The sequence below is a fragment of the Bufo gargarizans genome, chromosome 1 (assembly GCF_014858855.1).
Source record: "Bufo gargarizans isolate SCDJY-AF-19 chromosome 1, ASM1485885v1, whole genome shotgun sequence".
Lineage (NCBI taxonomy): Eukaryota > Metazoa > Chordata > Amphibia > Anura > Bufonidae > Bufo > Bufo gargarizans.
In genome coordinates this window covers 176,227,012-176,251,828 of record NC_058080.1, presented here as the reverse complement: position 1 = coordinate 176,251,828, position 24,817 = coordinate 176,227,012, and the positions used below count along the sequence as shown (strand labels likewise).

At 44.6% G+C, this 24,817-nt stretch overlaps 1 protein-coding gene across 2 annotated transcripts in view; it reads left to right on the top strand.

The window, feature by feature from the left end:
- TMEM131L (transmembrane 131 like) overlaps nucleotides 1-24,817 on the top strand; it is a 118,096-nt gene that overhangs the window by 77,354 nt on the left and 15,925 nt on the right. For both annotated transcript variants that reach the window (XM_044300279.1, XM_044300286.1), the window contains 9 exons: nucleotides 593-779; nucleotides 3,884-4,069; nucleotides 4,682-4,831; nucleotides 6,445-7,061; nucleotides 8,146-8,297; nucleotides 15,605-15,732; nucleotides 16,412-16,569; nucleotides 17,417-17,599; nucleotides 19,581-19,656. In XM_044300279.1, coding sequence (XP_044156214.1) covers nucleotides 593-779; nucleotides 3,884-4,069; nucleotides 4,682-4,831; nucleotides 6,445-7,061; nucleotides 8,146-8,297; nucleotides 15,605-15,732; nucleotides 16,412-16,569; nucleotides 17,417-17,599; nucleotides 19,581-19,656 — 1,837 coding nt within the window. The remainder of the gene's footprint in view (nucleotides 1-592; nucleotides 780-3,883; nucleotides 4,070-4,681; nucleotides 4,832-6,444; nucleotides 7,062-8,145; nucleotides 8,298-15,604; nucleotides 15,733-16,411; nucleotides 16,570-17,416; nucleotides 17,600-19,580; nucleotides 19,657-24,817) is intronic.

Here is a 24,817-nt window from a genome sequence, read left to right as displayed (position 1 = left end):
ACCGTTACAGAAAAAGAGAGAGAGCTGCAGCAGAAAGGACATGTCCCCTGAGTTGAAATAAGGAGGAAGCGGCTCTAGAAAGGGCATGCCCCACTGGGTTTCCAGACTGAAGATAGTCTAGCAGAGCAGTTGGATCAGGGATGGTTCTAGCTTTCTTAGAAAGAAATAGTCATGTACTATATGATGTCCGATTATAATTTTACATCAGTCATGGCATAACCCCCTTAAGGCTGCATTCGTATGGCAGTGTGTGGTCCATGAAATGCAGTCCGGACCAAACGGGGCTCATGTGAACTGAACTCACTACATCATAGTCATCTACCACCCAGCTGCAAGTATACTGTCCCATATTCCCTGCATCATTTGAGTACCTGCAGACGGGCAGGAGCTCACAGGACAGCTTGCATGGGCCTCCGTCAGTCCAGTAAATGTGGCCACACGTGGTCATAGGAGTGCAGCCTGGGAGAGATAGTAACCTTGTATTAAAAGTAAGAAATAATTGTGCTCTGTATTAGGTAATGTTAAGGTGTCTATTGGTATGACATATATACTTATTATCTCATTAGTAAATTATCACTTTTCCCTTTTACAGAGTTTAAGGAAAGCAAGCAAGTTCTGTCCATCACAAAAATATTTAAAGTTGAAAATATTGGTTCTTTACCCATAACAATTGTGTCCATGAAAATAAATGGATACAAGTGCCAAGGTTTTGGTTTTGAAGTCCTAGACTGTTACACATTTTCTCTGAGCCAGAATACTTCAAAGGAAATAAGTATTGTGTAAGTCTGTATTACTTTCTATGTTTCCCATGTCACCCTTATTCATATATCTACGGTATATTACAATATGTACTGCTATGTACATACATACTCATACACACACTGTCCACTTTATTAGCGACACCAATCTTGTAGCGTGCTGGACCTCCTTTGATCTTCTGAATTGGATCAATTTGTCACAGACTCCACTTGGTGTTCAAATCATTCTGCAGGAATATTGACCTATGCGGACAGGATAGCTTCTCAAAGTTGCTGCATATTTGATGGCTGTACTAACATGGTGTGTTCATCCCATTCCAAGGTCTGTATATCCCATATAGCAGGGGTGCACAACCACGTGTGGCCCACAGAGCCAAGGATCGTGGCCCCTGTCCTGCTGGACAGAAACACAGCTGATCGTGCGACCAGCTGCGTTTCTTCCCGGAGTGCCGCACGGTGCTGGATTAAAGTTCCTGCATTCTAATAGAAGCAAGTCGGGTCCCTGGCAGTCAGTGACCGCATGAGGAGAAGACAGAAGTGGTTTAGAAGACAGAAGTGGTTCATTAGCGCTTCTGCCTTCCCCTCAGATAGCTGCAGTGAACAGAGGAAGCAGTGATCGCCAGGTGTCTGAGGGGTAGAGGAGTGCAGAGCTGCAGGGTCAGTAGACCCCGATCAGCGCTGCCTTGTACAAAGCCCCCACAAGAGGCTAGTTTTTCCTGTAACTGGGGCTGTAACTGAGTCAGTATCTCCCAACAGTCTTTTTATGACCAGTTGGGGGACATATTTTGTGCCAGAAATAAAAAAAAATTATAATATATATATTGCCAGCACCAATCAAAACTGACACCTCACCGCATTCATGTGAAACTAGACATATTATGTCTCAAAACAAGTTTATTTTTCTGTTATTAGTTTGCATATTTAAAAAATAAGGGGCTATGGTTTGAAAAAAAAAAAATATCTTTTTAAAAATATGTCGCACCAAATAATAAAAATTGCTAAATTATTTTGGGCATCCAACAAATGAAAGTCTGAACCACCTTTGTGCGCTAAAACACACAAAAAAAGTGTCTGATCATTAAAGCCTTTTAAGGCCTGGTTATTAGAAGATTAACCAATAAGCTTACTGGTTTCAGCAGAGCATCTGTAACTGGGGGCAGTAATAACCAGTGAGCGCCGTCCTCAGCAGTGAAGGAAAGCGCTCATTTATGAATAGGGTGGAAGGAAGTGTCACCACTTAAAGGGATTTCCAGTAAAAATGAATTTTTAACAAGTTCCTGCAGCTTGGCTCCTGAAACAGAAGATTCATACTTTTTAATACTAGGGAGGAGGGTGCACTGCACTAACTATGATAATTAACATTTAATACAGGAGGTGGGTGCGGCACCTGAGGGGTTAACTGCCGCTGATCGCATCTCCCTGCCAGCACCCGCCTCCTGGATTTGTATTAAAGCGTTACTTTCATTGGTGGCGCAGTGCGCCCGCCCATCTCTCCTCATTGGTGGCAGTAGCGGCACAGGGGGAAGGGAGAGACTGCTTCCTTCTCTCATGTGCTGCTGAGGAGAATACGGAGAGCAGCGCGCTCCATGTTCTCTGATACTAGACTGCGAGGGCTAGTATCGAAAAAAAAGTAAATCCCGGTATCGAGGTAGATACCAGACAAAAGTATCGATTGGGTATGAAAAATTTGATACCCGAAACAACCCTACTATGACCTGATGTTTCACAACTTCAGGTCATAGGGCACACTTACGTGCACTATTTGCCGTCCAGACACAGCACGGGACCAAGACGAAAACCAAGTAGTGGCGAGGACTGCAAGCGTTAGCAGTGCTACACTCACCGAGCCCTGTGCTTCTTGCATCCTAATGAACGCTTCCATAATGGATGCACACATTAGTATTTTTTTTTTTAAGACACACTGCCATTTCTCTCACACTTTTTTGGGGGGGAAAGTGCATCTTATAAAGCGAAAAATAAGGTAAATGATGACATTGAAGATTTAAGGGGTTGTCCTGATTCGGAGCTGAACCCAGACATACCCATAATTTCACCCAGGTAGCCCCCCTGACTTGAGCATCGGAGAAGGGCAAGGGCTCTTTTATTTATTTACTATAACACAATGCCGGGCGGAAGCTTCCACCCAGCAGTGTGTTCGGTGACCTCACCGGCTCTAATGGGCGGCCTTTAGAGCTGCCCTAGCAGTTTTTCCGGTACGTCACCGGAACTCCACAAAATGCTTTTGCCCTGCGTGATTCAGCGCAGGGCAAAGGAGAGCATCGGAGCATGAAATACTTCGATGTTCTTGTCAGGGGGGCTGCCTGAGTTAAATTCTGGGTATTTCCAGGTTCAGCTCTGAACCCGGACAACCCCTTTAAAACAAGCTCCAAAAATTGAATAATAAAAAAAAGTTTAACATAACAATGTGATTTAAACAATATTTTCTGACTACACATTTCGTTTAACCCATTAAAGGGGTTATCCCATCTTAGACAATGAGGGCATATCGCTAGGATATGCCCCCATTGTCTGATAGGTGCGGGTCCCACCTACAACGAGAACGGAGCCGGGGAGAGTTGTGGCTGGAGGACCCCGGGTTTCCCAGGGTCCGACCACCACCAGGCGCAGCTCCCCGCCTCTCCCATTGAAGTGAATGGAAGCGCACCGCACATGCGCGGCCAACGCTCCCATTCATTTCTATGGGGCCGACGGAAATAGCCGAGCCAGCGCTCGGCTATTTTCGGCGGCTCCATTGAAATGAACGGAGGGCGCATGCGCAGTGCGCCCTCCTTCACTTTCTCTGCTCCGTTCCTTGCGATATGCCCCCATTGTCTAAGATGGGATAACCCATTTAATGACATATGATGTACCTGTATGTGATGTGTAAAGGGTTGAAAGGTGCTGGCACACAAACCGAGCTCACTCAATACGTGGCATGTTTTCCAGAATAGTTTTCTGTGACTAGAGGCAGTTGTGCATATATCTGCTTATTGGCCATGTTTTGTGTGAATGGCTGTGACCAGCTCTGTTAGTACAGTGGATAACTACGCTGAACAGGTAGATGTCTTTGCCCTCTAATAATGCCCATGTTGATGTGTGAATCTGTTTTTTCTATAAATTGACAGCTTCATTCCAGACTTCACATCCTCCTGGGTAATACGTGAGCTAACACTCATAAGTGCTTCCAAGCTGGAGTTTCGATTTACCCTTAACGTGACTCTCCCTCATCACTTGTTACCTCTGTGTGCCGATGGTGTCCCAGGACCCAGCTGGGAAGAGTCTTTCTGGAAACTTACTGTACTCTTTGTCAGGTAGATGCTCCTCTTGTTATGTTTAATTTCAATGGGGTATGAATGGATATTTATCATGGGCTATGGAAACTCCCATCCATATCCCATTTTGGTATTTGTCTGTTTTCCTTCAAAGGGAGCCTGTCACCATTAAAAGTGCTATTCAATCTGCCAGCATCATGGTATAGAACTGGAGGAGCTGAGTAGATTGATATATACATTTGTGAGAAAAGATTCAGCATGTCTCGTCATTTATGGATTGAAATCCATGTTCTTTCTATGTTTAGGAGTCCAGTGTGAGGTTCTACCCAGTGAGTGACAACTATAACACATTAGTATTGTACAAGCAAGACTATCAATCACTGCATAAGACTGCCCATTGGACTCCTAAGCCCGAAATGAGAAGATGCTTCCGTCAATAAATAAAGTTTAATTGAATCTGTTACCATAAAACTATGTATGAATGCGTTCAGCTTCTCCTGCTCTGTAAATTGATGCTTCTGTTGGATTGCATGTTTAATGTGACAAATTCTCAAATAATTTTCTTTCCTGTCTAATTTCACATGCTGACGTTGCTTAACGCCCTTCGTCTTTTTTGAATTTCTAGTAAGTGGTTATTTTTCTCTTTTGCAGCCTGTCGCTCTTTGGTGTCATTTTGATAGCCATCCAGCAAGCACAGTATATTCTCACCGATTTTTTTAAGTTAAGACATAGAAACTGCTCAAATTCATCCTCTCAGCACATCCCTAACCCAGTGGACACACTCACCTCTGAATCCTACAGGTATGTCTGTAACTAAAGTTTTCTGGTGCCTATTTAGTTATTTCTCTATCCAGGTTTAAAGGCTATGACCACATTCTGATTCCATTCTTTTATTATTGAGTTACATTTATTTGGGGCTAATAAACATTTTTCTGCACCGTTTGGCTTCTACAGTTCTTATGTTTCACAATGTGTTGCAGCTGCAGAAAGCTGTTCTGAGATAGATCTGTCAGATGGACGTAGAACATCTTTCCGTAGCTGCTTTAGTGTGAAAACTTGATGTAGAAGCAAACGATGCAAAATATTTAATAAAACCACAGACATTGCTTATTAGCTTCAAAGATTCAAATACTTATACATTGGTAATAGAAATGTCTCCAGGTACACAATCCTTTTTTTTTTTTTTTTTGAGTTTTCAAAATGAGAACAGAAAAAGTAGGCATGCAGGCTTGATGTTGCAGAATATAAATGGTACAGAAAACAATGTGATAAAACCTCTTGAACAACAAGAAAAAACGTGGTGATTGGTGACATAAAACAAAGAGTGAACTCGGTGACTGCATCGTTATCTAGTACAATCAGAAGTCATAAACAAAAATAATGAGACATTGGGTCTGAAAAGTGGAATGGACTATCAAGTGGAGGGCTAGACCAATGGTTTAGATCCAACGAATATAATCCAGGGTTGCCATTTAAAATAAATTGTGTGTGTCCCAACTGGCGAGTTCTTCCGGTCTGTAAATATGGTTTACTTTGCCCGCCGTTGGTCCACATTTGAAGATGCTCTGGTCAAGGGAATAGGTAATTTTGCAGCTGTGAGGAGAATAGTGGGAAGGTTATTTTTGCAAGGGGTGAGGTTGGAAGTCAGTAGCCACAGTAGGACTAGTTCAGATGTGAGCTGCAAGCTATTAGAGCATATGGTCTGACACTTGTGACCAAAAAGATTGCAAGCCTGGAAAGAGATACCAGATATTTGACATGAATCCAGCTGACTCCCACCGATCAGATACTGATGACCTATCCAGAAGACAAAAAAAACTCTCGGGAAAAACCTTTGCATATTCAAAATTTTAAGGCCTAGTTAAAGAAAACTGATGAGTAGTCTGTCGAACAGTTGTATTTTGTAGATGTGGTAGGTAGGTTTCATTGTGCATGGAACTTTCACTTTGTGGCATTTTTAATGGTGTAAAGAAGTTAAGCTAGTTTGACATTGCCAGTAAAATCTTCTGGTAGGCTGTTCTACCATAGCCCATTGACTATAGTGAAGCCTGGAGGGCATCCGGCCTGTTTTCAGCATTAATTCCAGGATTCAGCTGGCCAAAAACCTGCAGGATCCTAGCACTTTTGCTGGAAACAGACCAGATCCCCGTCAGGTCCTATTATAGTTAATGAGGCCTGGTGGCACTCCGGCCGTTTCCTGCTATGCTGGATAGGATGAACTCCAGCAGGCTGTTCCTCTTCCAGAACAGCCTGCTGGAAGGTTTTAGCACTAGTGTGAAACTAGCCTTAGTTGAATTACTTTATTTCACAGGTCCCCTTTTTATCATTAACTACTAGAAATTCTAGTGTAAAACCTCTGTTTTTAAAATCATGCGGCTCTTTTAATGCATTTGTGTTCTGTGATCATGTTGCAGGGGCAGCTGTAAAAGTTTTACAGACTCTTCCAGTCCACCAGATAAGGGAAAAGGGAAGGGCTACTTGGCTGTTGCAGCTCCACCAGTCCGAAGCCAGAATGCATCCAAGAGGGGACCAGCCACATGCAGCCACTCTCAGAAGAAGCACAAATGTTCTGTGTACTACAGCATAAAGCAGAAGCCAAGCAGTGTATCCAGCAATTCACCAACCTGTGACCCAAACCAACCGCTCATTGCTGACCTGCAACCTCCCTCTCCAAAGGACTCCACTTGTAGTGAGACTGTAGCAGAAAGGTGGACAGACTTTACTTCTGTAGACCAGATAGATACGGGTAACCAAAAGCACTTAACCAGCCCAGATGTTCTGGGTGCTAAGGATTCTGCACTGCAACCCACGCTTCTCTCACAAAGGACTATAAGTGAAAGCACTTTGAAGGAGAAGCCAATAATTTGTATGTTTCCTGTGGAAACGGACTTCAAAACTTCCTCAGATCAGTTGTCTGAGCAGCAGAACTGTTGTGGTTTATCCTCGTCCAGTAAAATACCTGAAGATAGCATGTCTAATAATCTGCTGCAGCAGCAGACTGAATCACAGCCTGTTTTCAGAAAGGTGGAGGGTAAATACAGTTTTTATTCTACGTTGTGCTTTGATTTTGTGGGTGCATTTTCCATGCTTTTCAGATGGTCAAGCATTGACATTTCACCCGGTTATCTTGTTGGTTAAGTTATCAGAAGTCCTTCAACTTGCAATATTCTGCATTATGTAGTGGCACACAGATCTTACAGCCATGCAATGTAGATAGGTTGTCCAAACCCACCGTTTTTTTTTGCAGATGTTGGGGTGTTGGGAGAGGGATTGGGCATGTCCCTTCTCGGCGCGGCCATGGCTTTAAATCACTGCTTTGCGATCTTCACCACTGCCTCCTCCTATTGACGCAGCTGTCAAGGAAACTTCGTGTCGGCGCCAAAATTCCACTGGCAAAAAATGCTATGTGAACGGGTCCTAAAGGGTATGGCAATACGTGGTATAGAAAATCTGCAGTATTTTACTGTAGCAGCAAAGTGGATGAGAGTTTAACAAATCTCACCCACTTAAGGCGACATTTTTCAGAAGAAAAAATCCGCAAATGACTTGTGGTGCAGGTTTTAAATCCACAGGATGTCAACTGTGGTTGTGGATTTCCTCCACCGTTTTCATCCTTTTGCAGTGCAAAGGATGACATCTGAAGCGTTTCTGTAGGAAAACGCCCTATTTGTGTGGATTTCCTACAGCAGACCTGCTACATGTGGCTGTTCCCAAACGGGACCTATTGTTACATTTTTCGTTTTTAGCTGGATACGTTCTATATTTTTGTTCTGCTGTTTATTATTTTAGGCTGAATTTTCAACTTTATTGCTGCAGTTTTTGGGGGGTTTTGAGCCCTGAGAAAACGCATGTGGCTTTACTGTTGTGTTTCCAGCCCCAATTTTCTGTGCATATGGGGATGGAGATGTCATTTATTTAAAACTCATCAGCTAGTAACACAGCAGTAAAACCAAATTAGTTCCAGTCTGAAGTGATTAGTATAAAATGTAGGTGGCGTGCAGGTAAACATTGAAGAAGCGCTGCAGGTAGTTCTGAAATATGCGTTACTTTTCTACATGTCTAGTATGATGTTTTGTACCATGTTTTCTGTGCTTATGCGGTTTACATATTTCTAGGAAATAAGCATCGGGCTTCTCCACCCGCTCTCATGGCTAACGTAAACACCCCTAAAAAGACAGTGGACAAAGAGATTTCAGCAGAAAAAAGTACTCAGAACGCCAACAGAGAGGAGAAGACATGTAATAGAGTGGACCTGGCCTCAGCAAAGGTGCTTTACATGTTTTATATTTGTCATTTCCTGTTAATAAACTAGTGTTCTTAAAGGCTATGTACGCCTTGGAGGGCAATTATTTTATTTTTTTATGCATTTTACAAATTTTGGGCTAAAAATAATTTCTTCAATTGGTCTTTCTATTAATAGTATTGAGATATTCTGTCACAAAGGGTTAACTGTCTAGCTGTGTAAATCTACTTTCACTTAAGCTAATAAGCCTTATCTCTATATTACTAAAAGGCTGTAAACACATATTTAAGCCACATTCTTATCAGTAAGATAAGAATTGAGCTATAAGAGCTGTATTGCACCAACAGATTATATGACAGATTTTCTGACTAGGGCTGCAGCTATTATTTTAGAAATCGAGTATTCTACCGATTTATTTTTACAATTAATTGAGTATTCTAATATGAAAAAAAATAATTAATAGACTGTTTACCTTTATAAAAACTCATCAGACCCCCTCCCATCAGTCCCCAACACCCTTCGTTCCCCCTGCGCCATCAGCTCCACTATCCCCCTGCGCCATCAGCTCCACTATCCCCCTGCGCCATCAGCTCCACTATCCCCCTGCGCCATCAGCTCCACTATCCCCCTGCGCCATCAGCTCCACTATCCCCCTGCGCCATCAGCTCCACTATCCCCCTGCGCCATCAGCTCCACTATCCCCCAGCGCCATCAGCTCCACTATCCCCCTGCGCCATCAGCTCCACTATTCCCCCCCCCCCCCCCCCCCCTTGTGCCATCGTCTCTCCCCCTTGTGCCATGGTCCATGAGTCCAGCCTGCCCTCCCCCTGACACCCAGAGTGCACAGCGTCATTGGTTGCTATGACGCTGTGCACTCCGGGCGCCCAGCCTTAGTTGTGCCCCCACCCCCTCGGTGTCACCAACTTGCTTTTCCAGCAGGGACGCCACCAACACTCCATTGTTCCACGCTGCTCTGGGCCTGAAGTCACACAGCGCATCAGGTCACGGCGTGCATGCGTACGTCAGGAGGTCAGTGCAGCACGGGACCAAGGATGTGCTATGGAGTGTCCGGAGGCCCCCTGCTAGAAAGGTGAGTATTCCAAGCGCATTGCGGGCCAGCGGGAGTAATAGCAAGTGCTTCACTCCCGCTCCGTGGTCACGTGACACAAGTGAATCGTCGATGCAAAAAATTTGCATCTAATATTTTTTTTGTGTCAAATTACTCGATTTAATCGCGTACTCATTGCATCCCTATTTCTGACCATTCAATGGCTAGATGGCCATTTACACCCACAGATCTTTTGTTATACACACCAACTATTGGTCTGATTGGACAGATATTGGTAAGATAATTTGTTGGTGTAATAGAGCTAAAGAGGTGTTTAGGACAGGCATCCTCAAACTGTGGCCCTCCAGCTGTTGTAAAACTACAACTCCCACAATGCCCTGCTGTAGGCTGATACCTGTAGGCTGTTCGGGCATGCTGGGAGTTGTAGTTTTGCAACAGCTGGAGGGCCGCAGTTTGAGGATGCCTGGTTTAGGAGATCAGAGATAAGGAGGGTCCGCAATTAAAATATCAGAGCCTGCTACTAGAGAATCTCAAGGCTGCACATAGAAAGGGGCTCAACATTTTTAATAAACACCAATTGAAAAAATATATATTTAGCTCAAAAGGAGTACAGTACAATAATAATAAAAAATTACCCTCAAATTCTTTGGCAGTCTGTGTTACAGGAGATCAAACCTTGGCCCGCTATGAGCTGAGATAGGTTTGCACTATAATTATTTTTTTTACATTTTTGGTTTAAATTAGAGTAAATTTGTCAGACCGGTGGTGTCCCCACTCCCTTCCACTAAGCCCTGCACTCCTTTTTGAAAAGTGCCATTTGCGTCAGAACATTGCAAAGCCTTGCAATTTAAAGTGCTAATTTGAGACTTTTATGTGCCAGAGAAATCGGTTGTTAAATTCCCTCCAGTGTTTTAGGGGGCGACTGAAATTGCCAAGCACTCTTGGAAACCATGAGCGGGATCCTGCTAATTGCATGTAAGGTAGCCAATATAATGTCACTTTAAAGGGTTATTCCCAACTTATACACGTGTGAATTATCCACAGCATATGCCCGTTACGCCTGGTGAACTTGGCTAACGCAGATAATTAATGGAGAGGTAGTCATCTTTGTCCATGGCTATCTCAGTTCACATCTTTAAAAGTCCTGGAAAAAACTGATCACATTTAACTCTCCTTTTGTTGTCTGCCTGGATGTTGAGTTCAATGGCCTCTTTTCCATTCAGGGTGGTGTTCAAGAAACCCCTATTTTGGAGATGGATGCTGATCCCACCTCTTGAACTCACGCCTATCAGACATCTATGACATGCCATAAATATTTATGGTGGGAATACCTCTTCACATTGACACTGTTTGCAGTGGTCTTTACTTTACAAACTTGAATTGCAGTACCACATTTTGCCTGCAGGTGGCAGTCTAAAGAATGCTATTTACGTTCATCTAAGGGTCTGTTCACGTCATATATTTGCCCTACATTTAACATAAAGGTTGGGGGGGGGGGGGAGAATTATGAAAAAGCATAGTACACTACACTTTCCTATCCCGTAGAAGCTAGCAAAAAGCTTATGGAAACCTATGGTGCGGGTGCTGCTGTATGGTATCTGTTTAACATATATATTGTGTATAATTTAAACGTGGGAGAAAAACATGATGTGAACACAGCCTTAAATCTGTAAAAACAACACTCTCAATGAGTTTTAGTAAAATTTTAGGTATCTAAGCTGTGCTCTCTAAAGCGTAGTGTTAAAACCAACCTAACAACAACTGTTCTCATCTGCGGGATTAGGAATTTTATAATTCTCAAGCACAGTGCTTTAGGACAGTGCCTTGAAGATAACTTTGTGAAATGGTTCTAGGAACATAATTGACATCCTGATAAATTTACTTTTGATAATAACCTTATATTTACATGTAGAAGCATATACACAGTTGAGTTAAATTATTATGACCACTTCCTACATTCGACGTCGGCAGTGTGTAGTTCATGAAGGAAGTGACATGTTGTGAGAGGACTTGGAGTTGCAAAAAGAGATAATTGGATTTCGGGCCAAGGTTGGCAGTATTTCTGAAACTTTGCAGTTTGGTGAAAGTGTAAGCGGACAAACTGCAGCATTGCAAATAAGCGATGTGGAAACTGCCGCGCACCAAGTGCCATTAATGTGAGAGGTGAAGGCCGACCGACACCCTACAGTGGAGTCACTCACCACGAAAAAGAACGAGGGGGCTACCAAATGTGTGTCTAAAACAACAGTTCAGTGAACCCTACTGTGTATGGCTCTCCGAAGCAGACGGATGATGACTTTACCTCTGCTAATGAAGTTGCATCAGCAGGAAAGGCTAATTATTTTAGCAATATCTGAATTGGACCTCTACTGATTGGAAAAGAGTTGCCTTTTCTGATTATTCATGGATGGGCTTTGGCGTTTCAGGCGACAAACCTCAGAAAACAAACATCCTGCAGCCACTGGAAGAACAAAAGCTGGTGAAGGCAGCGTTGTGGCATTATCTGGACCCACTCATCCATGTGGAAGGCACTTTCAACCAATTTGTGTATGAATCCATCCTTGCAGATCACTTAAACCGATATGCGGTCTTCCATGCAAAACAACAGGTTATGTCACATAGCTAGAAATGTCTGACATTGATTGAAAGAGCATGACCAAGACTTCCAAGTACTTCCCTGGCCTGCCAATTCCCCAGATTTGAACCCAAATGAGCCATCTGCTGGGCCGCCACGAATGTCATGTTTGCTCTGGATTCTCCACCACGCACCCTCTTGCAACTCTGGCATGCACTGCAGTCAGCAAAGCTTCAGATACCTGTGACAACCTACCAGGATCTTATGGAGTCACTCCTAGCCTATCTAGCTGTTGTCCATGCTGCGAAGGGTAGTTACTCTGGATATTAGCTAGTGGTCAAAATAATGTGTGTTGTATCTCACTTGTTTGTGACTATGCAAGTTGGAGTGAGGATCATAATGAAAATGTGGCGATCTGACTGACAACTATCTTTCCTGATTATTTAATTTATGAAAATAAAATACAGGGGCGCTCCCCTAGTGTGACACCTCTGATGTATGCTAACCCCCACCAATGTAGAAAGCTCCTTACCGGAGATGGTTGTGCAGTGCCAGACACAACCCTGGAACAAGGCAGAACCACCTCTCTAAAGAGAACCAGGCCTCTGCTACCTCCTGCCAGATCATCCAAAGGAGCCGAAGAGAAGTGATTCAGGGTGGCCCACTATAAAGTAGCCCGCCTCCGGTGATGATGTGATCAGATCCACGAGCAAGTGGATTGTTTTTTTTTTATTTTTTATTACCCGCAAGTCACAAAAGATGCTGAAAGCGGTCCCCGTTCACATCTATGCATCTTTGGGCTTTTTGGATTATGTTGGCTGGTACGGCTTGTGATGCTGCGGATAGTGTTTGTGATGTTTTCCTGGAGTTCATCCAGGGGATTGTGATTGTTAGCGGACACTTTCTGTTTTAAATTTCCCCATAATAAAAATTGCATGTCTGGGGATCGTGGCGGTCATAACCCCTTGCTCACAGTTCGCTCCTCTGTGAACAGTTCATGAACCCGTGCCAGTGAGTTCAGTGAGGTGTGACATGTTGCCCCATCCTGAAAAAGTGGGAAATTTTTTCTTCTGGTGGTAGTTGGTTGTAAAACTGTTCCTAGATGTCCAGTTAAATTGCGGTATTCACAATTAATGTTCTTGACACTGCGCACCAAATGCCAATTTTTTTATGGCCGTAAAGTGATGTTTTGTGAGTCAAATGGAGATCTTCAGGGGGACCAGTACCTTGTATTCTGGGAATTTAAGTGACCTTATAAATTAAACCAAGCTTCCGTCCATCATGAAGTACTGCAATGGGTCCAAATGTCTGTCAGCAATCCTAGTCCGCAACCAAGTCCAGTAATTTTGGTGTTTAGCTTTGTCAGACTTTCAGTTCCAGAGATTTCAGCACTCACTGACACGTCATTCGTGATGCACCAGCTGCTGAGACAGTTGCACATAGCCCTCCACAATCACTCTTCACTAATCCAGGAAGAACACCATCTCTCTGACACAATAGGCCACTTTTATCAAACTGAATAATAAATCCGTCTTAGTTGCCCATAGCTACCAATCAGCTTTCAGTTCCTACAGGGCTCTGAAAAAATTAAAATTGAGCTCTGATTGGTTGCTATGGACAACTAAGACAGATTTACTATTAGGTCGTTTAGTTTAGAGATATTGGAGGAGGGCTACTTTTTTGTGGGACTATAAAAAGGAGGATTCATGGGGCACTGGATACCAAATTATTTAATAAAAATAATACAATTTCTTGGCACCCTCACAGCAATATAAATACCGGGGACCCAGAGGTGTATCCCTCAACGTTAAAATTTCAGAACCATTTTGGAATAGTTGATCTGCACAATTTTCACATAAAAAAAATAAATAAATAAAAATATATATATATATATATATATATAATACAGACATCAATATAATAAAGAACATCCCAAAACATTCTTAGAAAACATCTGTCATTATAACAGCCACATAAATAAAAGTTTCCATAGTAACCTGAATGCAATAAGGGGAAAGGGAAACAATAGTCGGCGTGCTATGATTACTGAATACATATACATACCTCTGAGCAAGGGTAACTTGGAAAACATCGTACATCGCTGTCTCATGTAAGGACAAACATAGAAACCAATATAAAATAGTAGTTCCAGGGCACGCACCCCCCACCCACCTTCAAGAGCCTCATTGAGTACATAGCCAGGTAAGGGGAGCGAGGAAAGGAAACCGAGGAGACAATCCATTAGTAACAATGTGAATAAATTCAAATGAATATGAAGTGGATAATAGGGAAAAGTACATTGACCTGCAATTACTGAAAAGTGATTACAAGAGAATAAAAACCATCAGTTAATGATCTTATGGGTGAATATGCTAAAAACCTGACAGACCAATTATTACTGTCATATTGACTAACGTGAGTGTTAGTGCTGTGGAAAAAATGCATGTTGTGTGTGTGGCAACCTAAGGAACGAGCCAAGATCTCATGGATATGCCAATAACAATAAATAAGTGACAATAATAATAGGTTAACGGTAATTGCAGGTCACTGCACCCCTCCCTGGTATCCATTTTCCGTTCATCATTTGAATTTGTTCTCATTGTTACTAAAGAATTATTTCCTCTGTTTCCTTTCACTCCACTTATCTGGCTCTGTACTTGGATTTGATGAGCCTCTTTACCAGATATTTATAGGGTGGGGGCGCACCCTATGACTATTCTCCTTACTATTTCTATTTCTTATTGGAGTTTCTATGTTTGTCCTTACATGAGCCAGCGATGTACAATGCTTTTCCTAGGTCCCCTTGCTCGGGAGGTCTGTATGTGTATTCAGTAATCATAGCACATAATGTTTCCCTTTCCCCTAATTGTATTCAGGTTATTGTACAAACCTTTATCGATGCTGCTGTGACAGATGAATAACTAGGTTGTAAGATGTTCTTTATTGTATTGATGTCTGTATAATAATTTATCTTTATGTGCAGCTCATGTTGATTCCAAATACACCCCCTGGTCCCTGGTATTTATAGTGCCATGAGGACACCAAGAAATTCACACCTGATGCAGGTGGTGGTCTGCCACTGAAATGTGTTGTAGGTTTTTGTCCTTGGATCCTTTATGTTTAGATTTTATTTTTAATAAAAATTTGGTATCCCGTGCAGCACCCTGTGAATCCTCTTTTTATATTACTCTTTCATACTAATTATTCCATTTAGAATGCCTCTTTGGTTGAACAGGTATCTTATGGCCATGGATGGTGGGAAGTAAGCGGTTGCCCCATACCCCAATTTTGGAAAAAATGGCAGGATCAGTTGGGTTGAAATCCAAAATATCAATCACTGGTAATCAATGTGGATATATGACCTTTTTTGTATCCAGATGGATTGTATTTTGTGTCATGTGAGTGTTGTTCTATTTGTGCATTTAGCAGGCTTTCTTGTACCACCGCTCCTGAAAGGTACCAGTAATACCAGGCGTGGTCATTATTATATTTTTTTTTACATTATTGTAAAGACCGCCTCTAGAGAGATTTCAGTCTACTTGTAAAACATGATTCTGTGATCCATCATTGTATGGATTACTCTCTACATATGCTTTGTAAGGAACAGAATCGGTTCACATTTGGTAAGAATGCTTAGGTGACCATTTCTACATTCTTGTTACTTATACATTACCTTTTTCTCTTTAGCATGAAGAGCCGTTTTGGAAAAAGAGTCCAGTGGAAAAAAGAGATGGTATGTTTCCAAACTTAAATTGGAACAAGAACAGAAACTGTGCCAGGAAAAATAAGAAGAAGAACAGCGTCTTCCCTGCAAGGTGCCTGCTGTTACCCTTCAGTACATACTTATTACAAGTGCTTTCACTTCCTGATTTTTAAGGGCGTGTTCATGTTGGATTGTATGAAATAAATCCTTTTTATTTTAGTACTTCACTTTTATAGAAGCTCTCTTCCATGACAAGGTCGGTAAATTGTTCTTCTGCCTCGAGAGCTCCTGAATAGTTTGCATGCCTCTGCCCAGCCTTTCAGTTCCCTATATGCCCTACCATTGTCTAGTACACGCCAGTCTGTATAAACATAAAGGCAAATTGTCCTACTCGGAACACCATCAACACAAAGTTTCTCTGTGGTCTCTCAAGTGAAATTCGTTTACACGTTCAGAAAGTCACAGGACATTCTGCTCAACAAAGGCAGCACATAATTATGTGCATCTCTATGAGCACATTGAATATAAGTTTTATACCCATATTTATTAATTTCTTTGCATTGCATTACATTGTATTCTCTCACCTTTTTGTTGCATTTTCTATTCATGTGTGTTTCGTTTTGGCAATGGTCAGATGCGTCAAGTTTGTTGTGGATTTCCTGGTCAGATCCCGCACCACAAATCTTTATTAAAGTTCAATACATGTGAATTGATTTTCCAGTGTCAGAAAACATACATGTAGCTTTCCCTTCCACTAAAGGAAATTTGTCTTTGTCTACTCTGCATCCCAGGGTTACAGAGCAGAATGCCTTTAAATACACTTATCAAGAGGCAGCTAGACCAGAATTAAGAGCTTCAAGCAGAGGGAAAATGTGGGGTTCCTTGACCAATGGAGATGTTTGCAGAGGAGAACAAAAATCTCGTAGAATGCCTCCACGTGGTGATACAGGTAACGTGAATGTTCATGTTTGGGAAGTTGTCTGCTTTTGCTTTTTTGTGTTTTAATACTTTTCATAAAACAGAGGTCCCACAAGTGGACATTAGAATTTAGAGCTGCCACTAGCTGAAGAGCCACTGGTTTAGGAACACTGTGTAACAATTTACTGAACAGCATGTAAAGTTGCCCATGCACATAGTGATACAGCTAGGCAAGCGCGTCAGACTTAGGGCAGGTGAGCACGCAGAGTGACAAGATTCATTCAGCAGGTGTGGTGATGCTTGCATGGACTGCACAGGACTCTGGAGCCCAATGAGGACAAGTAAATAAAAAAAAAACTGTGGTTACCACCAGAGCACCAGGGAAAGTAACTGTTATATTTACTTTAACTCATTTTTTTTATCTTGGACATCCCTTTAATACTAGCCACTGGCAGAGTTCAGAAAAAATTAAGTCATAAATATACATGGTTATTGCCAAACATATGTCTTATTTCATGACACCAAAGTTCACAGTTTAGTCTTATTCCATAGGTGTACACGGATGAAAACATAATTTTATCTTTATGTGCAGCTCATGTTGAGTGCAATAAGTAATGATTAAAATTCCCTGGTCAGACTGGAGAAGGGCACAGAATTGTGCCTATTCCCTATGCTTAGAGCTGGAGGATCACAACCAAACTACACCCACAAAATGTATGTGTAATCTGTGTATCTGTGGACTCCTAATTTTCACTGTGTCGCTCGCGGCTGCAGGAAAACAATTATACACTGGTCAGCTTTCATATACGGTTTGATCCCATTTGTCTATGTATTACTAACACTTATTAAATTAAATGCATGTATCTTTGGATTCTTAGAGTGCTACCAGATTCTGAAGAAAAAATCCATGGATAAGTTTTCTTCCGACTCCAGCTCAGAATGTGGCAGCTCTCGTGGTAGTGTACGGGCCAGCCGTGGCAGCTGGGGAAGCTGGAGCAGCACTAGCAGCTCTGATGGAGATAAGAAGAATACCCTCCCTAATCGCCTGTATTTCCCTCCAAGTAAGTAGTTGGTGACCACGTTCTCCATCTCTTCTGATTACTGGTGATATAGACATTTGATCCAGAGAGGTTTCTCATTCATGTGTATTTAACTGACTGACTGAAAATTATATTGAATGTCCAGCACTTGGAATATAAAACGTCTTTATTAAATATCTCTTTAATATAATTTTCTATCTGGAAAAAGAAAATCAGTCCTTGATCCCTGTTTCATTTGGAGGCAAGCAGTTGTTCTGCTGTTCTTCTGGACTTTAACTGGTCAGTCTTAGGAGTGGTATGATCTCAGTGTGTCTGATCATTGATGGAAGTAAGGATGTAATGACCAGCTGACACGTTGTTGATTCTTACAATCATAACGTATGTAAATTAGCTAATTCCAGTAGCAAAACCACTTTTCTGTAGTCTGCTAATAAAATATTTTGCCCTTAAAAGCTTGCTGGGTTTTTACCCTACAGATTTACCCGTCATCCTATTTTTGCGTTTTCCCCCTAGCTGTTAATGACTTCCTGCGCTGAACCTCATGTCATGACATCACAATATCTGTGGTCATCGGTGAGGAGAGTTTGAAAATGTCATACACACATCTCCTGTTAATGAACTTGTTCGGCAAAGCTGATTGCAAAGTCTCCATGTGAAATAAAGCTTTATAACTCCCTGCCTGCCGCTGTTCTCTTAAAATAAAGATTTTATAATATGCTAATGAGCCTCTCGGTGCTACTGGGGCGTTGCTTCAGCACCTAGAGCAGTGATGGCGAACCTATGGCACGGGTGGGCACCCGCACTCTGAAAAAGTCTATGGTGTACCAATATGCCTTAGACTTTTCCTGCCATTCATCAGCGCAGGCGCACTATGTACAGCACAGACAGGGCACTGAATGTAGGCAGGCTTTAATAGCTAAATGATAAAGTACATGGAATATATACTATATTGAACTATAGTATTCAGGTTAAATTGCCGTGTTGGCACTTTACGATAAATTAGTGGGTTTTGGGTTGCAGTTTGGGCACTTAGCCTCTAAAAGGTTCGCCATCACTGACCTAGAGGCTCCGTCTTTTCACCTTTTGGCACGCCCAGGTCCAGTTGATTGACTTTCCAGTTCTCCTCAGTGTCCCGTAAATCCCACACCTTCGCCGTCCCGTTTAGTATTCAGCGCAGTGAGTGAAGCCAGCAGCAGGAGAGCGTCCTTCACTCACTGTGCCTGTGTCGAATACTAAACGAGACGGCGCAGGTGCGGGATTTACGATGAGAATTCGACAGTCAATCAATGGGGCCTGGGCGCGCCAAAGGGTGCAGCAATGACCCACTAGCACCTAGAGGCTCATTAGCATATTATGAAACTCTTTATTTTAAGAGAAGGCAGGAAGTTAAAAATCATAGTTATGTTCTGCTGACATTAGCCAGATACAGAACGATTTTTCTGATGACAGAAACCCTTTAAATCAGACAGCTTTCCAATGCCAGTGAAAATTGTCTAACCAAAAGTCGTTCTCAAATGGAAAACTAACAGCCATGTGTAGTACGTGGCTATCCTGATGCAATATGCAGACGCTTTAATGGAGTTATTCCAATCAAAACATCTGACAGATACTTCACACTTATCCGGAGATTTGCTTATGTGAGTAGATGACACTCCTGTAGATACTCTGACTAATGGAAAACTAAGATTAGAACAAACTCCTTTTGACGTTTATCTGCTTGGAGATAATTTTAGTCGAGTAGAAGTGCATGATCATAATCCGACATACTGAAATCTATTTCCTTCTTTTGGAAACAAAAGGTTCAAACCTTTAAGCAATATGCCAGGTTAAGATCCTCTAAATGCAATACAAGTGTTGTCATGCAGGTCCGTTTCCCTTTTATTGTATTTGCTGTGTTTTTCATAGACTAGCCCATTATGTTATCTACAATAACTGCTAATTCCTCTGGCTGCAAAAACTCATGTGCCTAATGACTATTAACTTTATTGTATTTTCCCTCTAGAAGAAGCCCCAACACAAACTTTCCCTTCAGAAAACCCAATTTCATTAAATCTGTCACACAGTATTTGTAATACAAGGTAAGACTACCTAAGACTTTGGAAGATTGTCAGTGTACACATTAATGAAGCACTCCAGGATTTAGTTTTTTGCCTATATAGTGGAGGATCCGCCATTTTTAAACAGGATAGAGGCTGTTGTCAGAACTGTGTGTGAGGCGCCATGTAAGGGGGCATAATGTATGATGGGGGGCCATTTGAGTGGGCTTAATCTATGTGTGGGGCATTACTGTGTGGGCGGCCGCTCCTGGTCCCCGCACCGACGCCGCCGCTTCTCCCTGTACACAGATAAAAACATCTGGTGTTGGCGGGGGGAGGGGAACAGCCAATGGCGGACAGGGATGAGCCTCCCTAGCATTGCAGGTGACGTTAGGGAGGCTTGTCCCTGTCCCCGCCTGCCATTGGCTGCAACCATGCCCCCCTTCCCCTTCCCCCCCACACCGGATGTTTTCATCTGTGTACAGGGAGAAGCAGCAGCAGCGGTGTCGGGAGCGGGGTAAGTATACTACCTGAGAGGGGCCCGGCATATGGGGTCGTTTGAGAAGTTGGATAACCCCTTTAAGGAAGCCTCATACTGTATACTGTGAAAAGGGGGGGGGGGGATGTGTAGAGCACTTAACCCCTTAGTGACCAGTCTTCATGACATTCCAGCTATAACTTTATTTTTCCTTAGATGTAGCCATTTGAGGGCTTGTTTTTGCAGGGCTAGTTGTAGTTTTTAATGGCACCCTTTTGGGGAACACATACCTTACTGATTTAACGTTAATAAAACTACTGCCACTGAGTTTTTGTTGTAAATTTTGCAGCTTTCATTTTTGGCATAAATAACAATTTTTTTTCTCTGGGTCAGTACGATTACTGTGATACTAAATACATACGTAGTTTTTTTTCTTTTTTGTTGTTTTTTTTTTACATTTTACATTTATTGCACCCTGTGTGGCCCTGTATCTGAAAGATAGCATAAAATCTAATTTAATACAAGTTAGCAAGACCAATTTAGAGTCAGTTTGGGTTACCTTGCAGCTTGATAATCATAAGGTAACTCGTGTAGGTGTGATATATAGACCACCTAGCCAAGTCAAAGAATTAGATGATCTACTAGTTGAGGAAATAGCTAAAATGACATTGAAAGGGGAAGTTATTATTATGGGAGACTTTAATCTTCCTGATGTAAACTGGAAAACCCAAATACGGTAGCTAGTTCTGCCAGGAGTACAGATATTCTAAATTCCCTACTGGGATTATCTCTACAGCAAGTAGTTGAGGAGCCAACACGGAAGGAGGCCATTTCTCGCCCAGTTTCCTTGGGGGACACAGAAGACCTTGGGTATAGCTCATCTCCATAGGAGGCGTGACACTAAGTGAAAACTGTTAAGCCCCTCCTCCACAGCTATACCCTCAGCCTGGAGAGAGAGACTGCCAGTTTTTAGCTTAGTGTCCAAGGAGGCAAGACACTCCCTGCTCTGCAGGGCTGTTTTCTCCTTGTTTAAATTTTAGATTTTTACTTTTTTCTTTCTTTTTTGTTCCAGATCATCAGGGACAACAGAGACGCACTAGACCTCTCTGTTTCTCCCGGGGTTGAGCTGCGCCAGTGCCGGTCACCGCACTGCTGCCTCCCCCACAGAAGGCAAGGTGGATCAGGGCAGCCTAGCTCCCTTACATCCCGCCAGCGCAAGGGTCCCCCCCTGGCATCTGCTCTTCCCCCCATCTCGCCTAATCACATTGGGCTTACCGGAGGGGCAGGACGCTGCAGTGGAGTAAGGAGGACCCCTTACTCTTCCGGCCGGCGGGGTGGGCTCCCGCGGCCAGCGAGCCGCCATTCCGGCCCTCCTGTCTCTTCTGGTGGCGGGGTGGGCTCCCGCGACCGGCAATACCGCATTCCGGCCCCTGTCTTTTCCGACCGGCCGGGTGGGCTCCGCGGCCGGCAAAACCGCCACTCCGGGCCCCTGTCTCTTTCGGCCGGCGGGGTGGGCTCCCGCGGCCGGCATTGGGCTTGACTGCCCCAGCAGGTGCCGGTCGGCGGGGCTCCGCTAATTGGTCCAAATAGCTGTGGAGGGCGGCCTGCTGGGCCGCAATCCCGACCGGCCCGCGGGGTGGGCTCCCGCGGCCAGTTTGAACCGCCATTCCGCCTCAGGTCCCGGCGGTATGACGGGCCGGACTCCGCAAAATTTAGCCCCCGGCTTCGCGGCCTACTAGGCCGCACTTTTCCGGTCTCTGGTGGAGGGGGCGGGAACTTCTCCAGGCGCGATTTTTTTCCCGCCTGGAGGTTCCTCCGCCCTCAGGGGATCGCACGCCGCCCTCCAGGCCGGATCCCTGTTAACCCTTTGGGTGCAGGCCGGCTCCCACAAATGGGTCTGTATAGTTGGCCCCCCTTTTTTTCTCCTGGTCTCTCAGGGCCCCTATATAGTGGCTCCCCTTTAGCCTCAGAAGCTGGGTTTAAATGAAATAAAAAAAAAAAAAAAAATTTTTATAATGATGAAATAATTAATAATAGATCATGATTTCTATTGGGCTGCGCAGGACGCTGCAGCCTCATCAGTAATGCTGCATGTCTGCATGACCTCTTTCCACAATCGGCATGGTGTTGCGCTCCCAGCCTGCGTCGCTGCTAGGGCATTTCCCCTTTTAGGCGGTTTTTTCTTGCCTCTTCCAGGATACGGCGCTGGCCAAGTGCATTCGGACCTTCTGTAGGCAGCATTCATCGTCTCTCCAGTTATGGTGCCTGCCATGTGCATTCCCCCCCCTCCTAGGCGGGCTACTGCACTCTCCCTGGCTGGCCATGTGCATGACCCCCTTCTTAGGCGGAATACTGCACCTTCACCGGATACGGTGCTGGCCATGTGCACGACCCCCTTCCATAAGCGGAACGCTGCACTCTCTGGATTTGCTGCCGGCCATGTGCGGGACCCCCTTCCTGGGCGGAACGCAGCACTCACTGGATTCGCTGCCGGCCATGTGCGTGACCCCCTTCCTGGGCGGAACGCAGCACTCTCAATGGATCTGTTGCCGATCATGTGCATGACCCCCTTTTTTTAGACGGAATACTGCACTCTCACCGGATACGGTACTGGCTATGTGCACGTCCCCCTTCCATTGGCGGAATGCTGCACTCTCGCTGATGTGCTATGTTGTACTTATGTACTATGTTATTGTGCTGCACTCTCACTGGTTTCGCTGCCGGACATTTCTTAGGCGGTATGCTGCACCCTTGTTGGATTCCCTGCCGGCCTTAGGTATGCCTCCTTCCCTCAGGCAGCATACATACATCCCTCTGTCGTTGGTTGTTTCCTCGCAGGTACGTTGCTGGCCACGTGCATGTACCCCATACATGGCAGGGTGCTTGCACTCTCGCTGGATCCGCTGTCGGCCATATGCGTGGCCCCTCTTCCGTAGGCGGTGTACGCACTCTTGCTGGATTCTCTGCCAGCCCGGGGCATGCCTTCCTTCCTCAGGCGACATGCACACATCCTTAGTGACTGTGTTTGTCTCTTGCCGGTACATTGCGGGCCATGTGTATGACTCCCATGCATGGCGGTGTGCTCGCACTCTCCCTGGATGAGATGCTGGCCATGTGCTTTACCCTCCCTTTTTCTGGGCGTTGTGCTACACTCTCACCGGATACATTGCTGGCCATGAGAATGGCCCTCTAACATGGGTGGAACGCTTGCACTTCCATTGGTTACGGTGCTGGCCTTGTGCGTGACCTCCTCTCACTTCAAGGGCAGAATTTGGCACGCTCATGAGATTCACGGCTGTCCTTATATGGCTGTGCTGGACTTGTACATGTCCCCCTTCGTTGGCAGAGTAGTTGCACTCTCGCTGAGTTCAGTGTTGGGTGTTTTATTGCACACTCATTTAATGCTAGGATATCCCTGTGCATGTTCCCCTTTCGCTAGGTGGAGCTCCTGCGTTCCTGCTGGTTTATAGGGTAATGTCCTGCTTCTCTGAAGTAGGTACGGCCTTAGGCATCACTCCCTTTTGGGACGGGTCTTTGCACTCTTGCCGACTGCTGTTGGCCAGGTACAATTTCCCCCCTTTCAGGGTGGACTGATTGCGTTCCTTCGCATGCTATGCTAGGTTTGTGCATAACTCCCTTTCAGGTTGCACTTTGCAATTCCGTACATGCTGTGGCACTCTGGGACGAGCCCCCCCTTTTTTCTAGGTGGGTTGGCCTTCTCGCTGCTTACGGGGCTGCTCGTACGTATGCCTCACCTGCTTCCTGCGGCATACCTTTGTTTCTTGGGAGACGATGCTTGCCGCCAGCCTTGCACTCGTCCCTAGGGAGTTCATTCTGTCCTCCTGACCGGACAGGCTCTTTTGCTCTCTGCTGCACCGAGCTGCCAGGGAGTGTTCGTGGGTCCTAGATGCATGCCCATGCGTCCTTCTGCGGCATTACTTCCCTGCGCTAGTGGTCACATGGTCGAGAGTGCTGTTGTCTGCAGCGCCTCTCGAATTCTTCGTTGGCTCTGGCAGGACTGCGGTTCCCTTGCCTGCTGCAATTTCCTCCTCTTCGGATGCAGTGTGGTATGAGTCCGTCCTCTTGGCGCCTCTACGCTTCTGTCTGATCTGCTACCGGGTTCGGGCTGCTCTTCTCGAGAAGGTCACCCGACTTCTCTTGGGTGCTGGATTACCCAGGTCCGGGGACCTCCGCCTTGGGTTCTTCAAGGTATTCGCCTTCTGCGAGACGGTGGACCGGGCGTCTCACAGTGTAGCGGGTTCTGCTTTTGAGTCTATGGCTTCCCTGTTGCCCACTCCTCCTCCTTTCGGTTGGAGGGTGTTTTGTCGGCCTCTGTCTCGACGGCCTTATCTCGCCGGCTTTGTTCGGCTCCCGCTCTATACGAATCACTCCGATGTGGCTTCTCGCCAGCCTTCAGGAGGCTGTATTTTCACTGTCCTCCCCTCTGGGTAGAGCATGATTGTTCATGTGGATGGTTCCGGTGTTCCTTTTGGCCTCGTACCGTCTCCCTTGTTCACGCTGGCTGTATTAGCTGTGTGCCTATTTACCGAGTCTACCGCGTTCTGTCCCCCCACTGAGTGCAGATTGCGTGGCCCGTTCTAAGACGCTGGTCCTGATGTAGACTTGCTTTTCTCGATAACTTGGGGGGACTACCTCGGTCCAGATTGTCCTTTGATCTCCCTCACCGGGACTGTACAACGTGGTTGCATCAGCATGGACTTTAGC